General features: G+C 40.9%; 1 protein-coding gene across 4 annotated transcripts in view; it reads right to left on the reverse strand.

Moving 5' to 3' along the window:
- The window catches only part of copz2 (COPI coat complex subunit zeta 2), a 31,166-nt gene extending 24,585 nt beyond the window's left edge, over window positions 1-6,581 (reverse strand). For all 4 annotated transcript variants that reach the window (XR_013793338.1, XR_013793339.1, XM_079565370.1 and 1 more), the window contains exon 1: window positions 6,447-6,581. Coding sequence is in view for 2 of the 4 variants with exons in the window: in XM_079565370.1 (XP_079421496.1) it covers window positions 6,447-6,464 (18 nt within the window). In the remaining 2 variants the exon portion in view is untranslated. The remainder of the gene's footprint in view (window positions 1-6,446) is intronic.
- Window positions 6,582-7,438: the final 857 nt, after the last annotated feature.

Genomic DNA, 7,438 nt, shown 5'->3' on the forward strand with positions numbered 1-7,438 from the left:
CTTTTTTGTCACTTTTTGGTTTAATTTTTGTCACATTTTTGTTGAATTTTGGTCACATTTTTGTTGAGTTTTTGTCTTTTTTTCTCTCTTTTTTGTCACTTTTTGGTTGAATTTTTGTTGAATTTTTGTCTTTTTTTTCTCTCTTTTTGTCACTTTTTGGTTGAATTGTTGTTGAATTTTTGTCTTTTTTTTCTCTCTTTTTGTCACTTTTTGGTTGAATTTTGGTCACATTTTTATTGAGTTTTTGCCACATTTTTTTGTTGAGTTTTTGTCACATTTTTTACTCTCTTTTTTGTCACTTTTTGGTTTAATTTTTGTCACATTTTTGTTGAATTTTGGTCACATTTTTGTTGAGTCTTTGTCTTTTTTTCTCTCTTTTTTGTCACTTTTTGGTTGAATTTTTGTTGAATTTTTGTCTTTTTTTTCTCTCTTTTTTGTCACTTTTTGGTTGAATTTTTGTTGAATTTTTGTCTTTTTTTTCTCTCTTTTTGTCACTTTTTGGTTGAATTTTGGTCACATTTTTGTTGAGTTTTTGCCACATTTTTTTGTTGAGTTTTTGTCACATTTTTTACTCTCTTTTTTGTCACTTTTTGGTTTAATTTTTGTCACATTTTTGTTGAATTTTGGTCACATTTTTGTTGAGTTTTTGTCTTTTTTTTCTCTCTTTTTGTCACTTTTTGGTTGAATTTTGGTCACATTATTGTTGAGTTTTTGCCATTTTTTTGGTTGCGTTTTTGTCACATTTTTGTTGAATTTATGTCTTTTTTTTACTCTCTTTTTTGTCACTTTTTTGTTGAATTTTTGTCACATTTTTGTTGAATTTTTGTCTTTTTTGTTGCGTTTACATCCTTGTTTTCTTCTCATTTTTTGTGGCTGTTTTGCTGCTTTTTTTCCCCAAGAAGCTTTTTGATTAGGGTAAAGCCAAACTGGAGAAAATGGGATCCGTTCAGGTGGGAGTTAAGAGGTTAAATATAATTGTGTTAACTCTGTTTTAGCTAGGTGTGGGGCATGGTGTACGCTCATTTGTCCCGGTTCATAGACGTTGATGCATGTGTCCTATTGTTGTGGAGTTTTCCCATATTTTGCATTTAAAGTTGCATAAAACACTGCAAAGGGAGGGACTGACTATCGGAACAATCGAACAACAAAGTGGATGACGATCTGGAGGATTCGATTTCACGGACACAGGAGCGTCGTGGCTTCAGCGTTCGGTCATATTTACGCCAAGAATTGACAAACTGTTTTGTGAGCGGTAGAGGGGATGGTCTGAACGTGCAGGAACCGGACCAAAGTCCAGACCGGAGACCAAAGATGAGAGCCGAGGCCCGGGGCAAAGTTCTGTTATGCACTGACTCGCTTAGACCCACAGTCAGAGTGTATCACAGAACTTAGACCAGGACCCGAACCGTGACTTTACAGCAGACCATGGACTGACTCTGGGACTCACCAGAGACTGAACCAGGACCAGATCCAGACTCTTAAAGCGTTCAGACCTGCTATTATCCAGCTGTGCCACTTTCTAAAATGCGAATCCCACAGACGGACTATTGGAAAATATGATAAACATTTCCTCATAATGAGAGAGTGGGCTGGGCGGTCAAGAGGCCGGTCACAGATTTATAACTACAGTGATTTACATGTCTGGGTTCTGGAATCCTAATCATAAATCAGAGTGTTTTATGCCTTTTATATGAAGCCTATTGGCTGTAAAACAAACAAACAGGATTATCCAAAGGGAACTCCGGGGAACCACAAGATTCGATACAAGAAGCATAACTCATGATCACATTAAGACTGTTGCGAACACTGGGAAATGGTTTGGAAATCACAATCTAAACTTTGCTCAATCTCAATTATGATCCTGACACTTTGTAATTGTTGACAGCCAATACTTTGGGAGTATAGTGCTCAAGACAGAGCGAAATAGTGCTCAAGACAGAGCAAAATAGAGCTCAAGACAGAGCGAAATAGTGCTCAAGACAAAGCGAGTCCAAACAAGGCTTAAAAATAGAGCTTAAGACAGAGCGAAATAGAGCTTAAGACAGAGCGAAATAGTGCTCAAGACAGAGCGAAATAGTGCTCAAGACAGAGCGAAATAGTGCTCAAGACAGAGCGAAATAGTGCTCAAAACAGACCGAAATAGTGCTCAAGACAGACCGAAATAGTGCTTAAGACAGAGTGAGTCCAAACAAGACTTAAAAATAGGGCTCAAGACAGACCGAAATAGTGCTTAAGACAGAGTGAGTCCAAACAAGACTTAAAAATAGGGCTCAAGACAGAGTGAAATAGTACTCAAGACAGAGCGAGTCAAAACAAGACTTAAAAATAGTGCTCAAGAGTGAACTTGAGCGACTTAAAAATGCATATAACTGAAAGTATTTTATCTACTCTCTTGCCTCTTACTGTAATTGATTAATTCTATGTTGATGTTTTTATTGATTGTATTTGTTTTCTTATATTTATGCAACTGTGAAGCACTTTGAATTACCTTGTGTATGAATTGTGCTCTACAAATAAACTTGCCTTGCCTTGCCTTGTCATTTCTTTGTTTCTTTGTCTTTCAGGAAGACAGGTAAAGTGTATTGCTGCACTTCTACCGTCTTGGCAGTATTCTTGACCGTTCTTGACCCTCTTATGTTTGTTTAGTATTTCGGACTTCTCTCGACTTTTAGCTCATGATGCTGGGTATTTGGGACACTTGATGACCGAGGCACTGAGATCCAAAAGAAAATAAGCCTATGAGAAAAGGAACGGGGAGCGCTTCATCGATCCTCAGGTTATAAAGTCACAGGCACTTAATAATCTAACCATATTATCTTTTGTTCGTTGGTTACACTTCTTTGGCAATGCACATTTTTCCGAAACTGGGAGAAGGTATTTGATGTTGAACCCCCCCCCTCCTCCGCACTGGTTCTTGTTGGTTGAGTCCAATGCACTTGGCTCTGCTTTCCACACAGGAGTGAAAAAATGTACCGCCGAAAGGGGCCTGGTTAAGGCGAAACACGGCAAGTGGATACATCGATTTTTGTCAAACTGTTAAATTGCCAAAGTGAAAATAGACCAAACTCACCCTTTGCAAAGATTATTTTAACATGTTTTGACGATTTGTGCTTTCGGATTTTGTCAGGTTCCCACGACGTATTCGTTCACAAAACTATAGCGTCCTTGGTACTGTTGTAAACTGTACTCTCGACCTCCTAAACAATGATACGTACTCAGAATATTGTCATTTCCAACCACTAAAGTCCACGAGGGGGGAGGGGGTTGGTGGTAATGGTTCAATAAAATGACATCTGAGTTCGGTTCAACTATTTGGAGAGCATGGTTCGTTTCCCCCTCCAACAATTTCAGGAGATTTATCTGTACTATTAGATCATTTCTTCAAACGATTTCCTCGTCTTTCAAAGTTTATTAAGTATAAAACCACGTTTTTGCGCAGAGATTGACACAGCAGATCATTAGAGCAGTGACGGGGACAGTGGTCAGCGCGCAATGACTGCAGCGCATGTGTCAGACGCAGCTGAAGTTTACCTGAGGATCCGGGAGGATGACAGTTCCGTGACAGTTCCGTGCATGGCTGGAAACAGACGCGTGTTTTTCCACAGATGAGTAAATAGCGGCGTGCCTGAGGGCTTAAGTTTTACTGTCAAAATAAGTTCGCTTGAGCGGTTCTTTGCGATGTCCTGGCGGAGATCTTCACGTCGGCTTCGACTCCGCGTAGCTCCAGAAAGTCCAAATTCGCATTGAGAAGTGTTTAAATACTTTGGATAGTTATAAAATGGATTTGTATAATCACTGGCGCCGCTCAAAAGGCAACTCTGATGAATAGTTCACCAAAATATGCCCAAGGAGAAGTCCGTCACTCAATAGCGTCAGTGTGAAACGTGTCACACATCGGTTTCTGATGCACCGAAAAGGTTCCCATATGGACCCAACCAACCGTGCTGAGCCGAAACGGTTCAATACTTTGCGTGGACCATTACACCCCTACGCACATAACAGAACTTGAAAGCCCTTTTCTCAAAATGACTTTTTCATTATACTCTATAACAGGGGTGGCCAACCCGCGGCTCTCGAGCCGCATGCGGCTCTTGGCCAATCAGAGTGCGGCTCTTTGCATGATTGGAGATGTTTAATACAATGCGGCTCTTTGCAAAATAATTGGTAAATATTTCCCATAAACTGTAACAGTCTTTGACCAAAAATCCAACCATAGTCCTACAGACCCTGTTTCCATCTCTACATGAATGAGAGTCTGTATCTCCCTCCTTTTCGAGGCGGCGTGTAAAAGGTGCCCGTGCAGCCTCACACAAAGCGTGATGTAGGTTAAACAACAGGCAGGCAGATCGTGGCACTAGGATTAGCTTCTGTGCTTTTCAGGTTTCTGATCAGCCTACTCTTTATTTGATGTAATTTGGCCTCATATTCACAAAAAAAGATCTAAATTAGGAAATGGAAAAAAGCGGAGCTCTTATGTAGCATATGATGCGGAGCGCGGCATCGTAACGCGGAAATACGCAAAGTCATGACTTTTCTTTCACATGTGACAGTAGCTGTAACAGATGCAACTTAAAACAGACTCTCAGACGTCCTCCAGAGGCTCCTGGTTAAAGTTCATGAACTTTATGCAGCCTAGAGTGCGTTCTCTGCACAGTCCAGTCAGGACAAAGCTGCAGGCACTGAGCGCTCAGGCCAGGGGCGAATCAGAGAAGGGGGCTCAGTGGGCATGGCCCCACATACAAACACACCCCAGCATTAAAAAAATAAAAATAATAATAATAATCTAATTCTGTCTCAGTCAGAACAGGAAACACAAAATGTCATTTAATATACATGTATTTCAATCTTGTTGAGGAGTAAAACCATTAAATCTAACACAATTATTAAAAAAAGAAAGAAAAAGGCATAAAGTTATAGTTTATTGTGATTAAATAAAACGGTCACATTCTATTTAATCACAATAAACTACCGCCCCGGAATCTCGCTAATGGTCGGTGCCTTTGTGGCTCTTCACAGGATCAAGGTTGAAAATTTCGGCTCTTGGTCTCTGACTGGTTGGCCACCCCTGCTCTATAAGCAACACCTCTGGTTTAGTCGAAACTGCAGATAAGAAAGTTTACAGTCTTGTACATAACAATATTTTCAAGATAAGAGGGATTTTTCCATTTCTAATTCCCACGTCATTTATTGAGCTTTGAAACCAAAAAATCTATAAAGTCATAAATTAAAACCTGGTCATATTTGGTCGTCATTTTTACTCCTACAATACCTTACGTTTAAATGAGAAACATAAAATGACAGAAATCTTGCCATACATTTTTTTCGGTGCCTGACTGCTGCATTTCCCCCCACTAAAGCACCGCCCCTGCCCTAATTATTTATGTACATATTTGCTTTGAGTCGTTTTTCTTTTTCTTTTTATATCGAACCAAAACTGCATTGCACAAAACTCTTTTGCACTAAACATTCAATCAACTTTCGCACTTGCCCCTCCACTCCAATCTTGTCTTTCTCTGAAGTCGTAAATCACAGCTGTCACAATTTCAAACTATGACTCAAAATCGACATATCGCCTATTTGAAATGTTTGAAAAGCGTGTCGATGGTTGTGATCGTGTAGCTTGTTGAAAAAAGCCACGTTAAAGTCATAAGGGAGAACGTACAATGCGAAGCCTGTGCGCAGCGCTGTGCAAAACGGGCAGCCAGCGACAGAACGGTGGACGTGGCACCTAGTCGACTCAACACGTCAACCGCGCTTCCATATGTTGCCAATTCCGAGCGCGTAAAACCCCCCCAAAAAACCCGAACCAAAGAGAGTCATTACGCGCGGACACCTGCGCTCAATCCAAACCTTACGCGGCCGCCACGTCGCTAATCTTTACTCAAAGCTGCGAGTTGACTTTTCCCCAGATTCGCCTTTTTGGCATTCTGTCCTGTTGCGCGCGCGTCCGTCCGTGCGTGCCTGCGTGGTAACAGCTGTGTCTCTCAAACCGACGCATTGTCTACGAGTTAACTCTTCCAACTACGCGTGCAAACCGGCGCGACCTTTTTTCCCCCTTCTCTCTCCACTTCGTGCGTGAAGAAAGAAAAAAGAAAAGAAAAAAAAAAGTAGTTGTTTGAGGATAAACTGCCCGTGTAAAGAATTTGGTGCTAAGGCCTGTGCGTAAAGAAGGCATCCTAGGACGTTTGCGAGTGCGTAAAACTGCGAAGAATGTGCCGGTTTTGGAGGCGGAATACGCAGCGTTTTTGCACATCGCCGGTGGCTTTCCATAGCAGCGGCCCACGGAGTCAGCCTCAATGCAAAAAGTAAGCCGATTAACAGCGCGCTAACACTTAACTCTTCCAAACTGCTAAGCTGCACGGAGACCTTTGGATGAGAAAAGGCACCGTTGTCACGCGTCAAGTGGCCGATCGTGGCGCGCCGAGGCCGTGTCGAGGAGCGCTTACCGGGGACGTGGAGTCCATGGCTGCGGCCGCTCAGTGTGTTGACGTGGACAGGTCTGAGCTGTCACAGGGAGAGCACGGAGGTTTTTTTTCCCCTCCTCCTCCCTTCCCTTTCTCCCAGAGCCGCTAGGGGCGCGCTGCTGACGTCGACGTGTCCGTGAAGAGGACGGAGGTGGCGAGCGAGAGGGAAATCCGCCGAAGCGCTTTCAGAATAAGAGGGAAGTTTGGAAAAAGAAATGGAGAACACAATTGCCTCACTTAAATCTCTTACCACCCGCCTAAAGCAAATGCATTCTGTCCTCTTTGGCTATTATGTAGGCCTGCACCTCATTTGAAAGCTAAGACCCACAAAACTGATCTTTTTCCTCGCGTTGTTGCTGTGTTGTGTCACCTTTTGCACTTTTTTTTTCTTTTTTTCCATTTTTGTCACATTTTTGTTGAGTTTTTGTCATTTTTTTGTTGAGTTTTTGTGACATTTTTATTGAATTTTTGTGACATTTTTGTTGATTTTTTGTCATTTTTTTGTTGAATTTTTGTTGAATTTTTGTCACTTTTTTTTGGAAGTTTTGTCACATTTTTGTAGATTTTTTGTCACATTTTGTTGAATTTTTGTCACATTTTGTTGATTTTTTGTCACATTTTGTTGATTTTTTTGTTACATTTTGTTTAATTTTTGTCACATTTTGTTGAATTTTTGTCACATTTTTGTTGATTTTTTTGTCACATTTTGTTGAATTTTTGTCACATTTTTGTTGAAGTTTTGTCACATTTTTGTTGATTTTTTGTCACATTTTGTTGAATTTTTGTCACTCTTTGGTTGAGTTTTTGTCACATTTTTGTTGCGTTTACATCCTTGTTTTCTTCTCATTTTGTGTGGCTATTTTGGTGCTTTTTTCTCCAAGAAGCTTTTTGATTGGGGTAAAGCCAAACTGGAGATAATGGGATCCGTTCAGGTGGGAGTTAAGAGGTTAAATCTCTTAACCCCGCCTTAAAGG

The sequence above is a fragment of the Gobius niger genome (genome assembly GCF_951799975.1).
Source record: "Gobius niger genome assembly, chromosome: 10".
NCBI classification, from domain to species: Eukaryota; Metazoa; Chordata; class Actinopteri; order Gobiiformes; family Gobiidae; genus Gobius; species Gobius niger.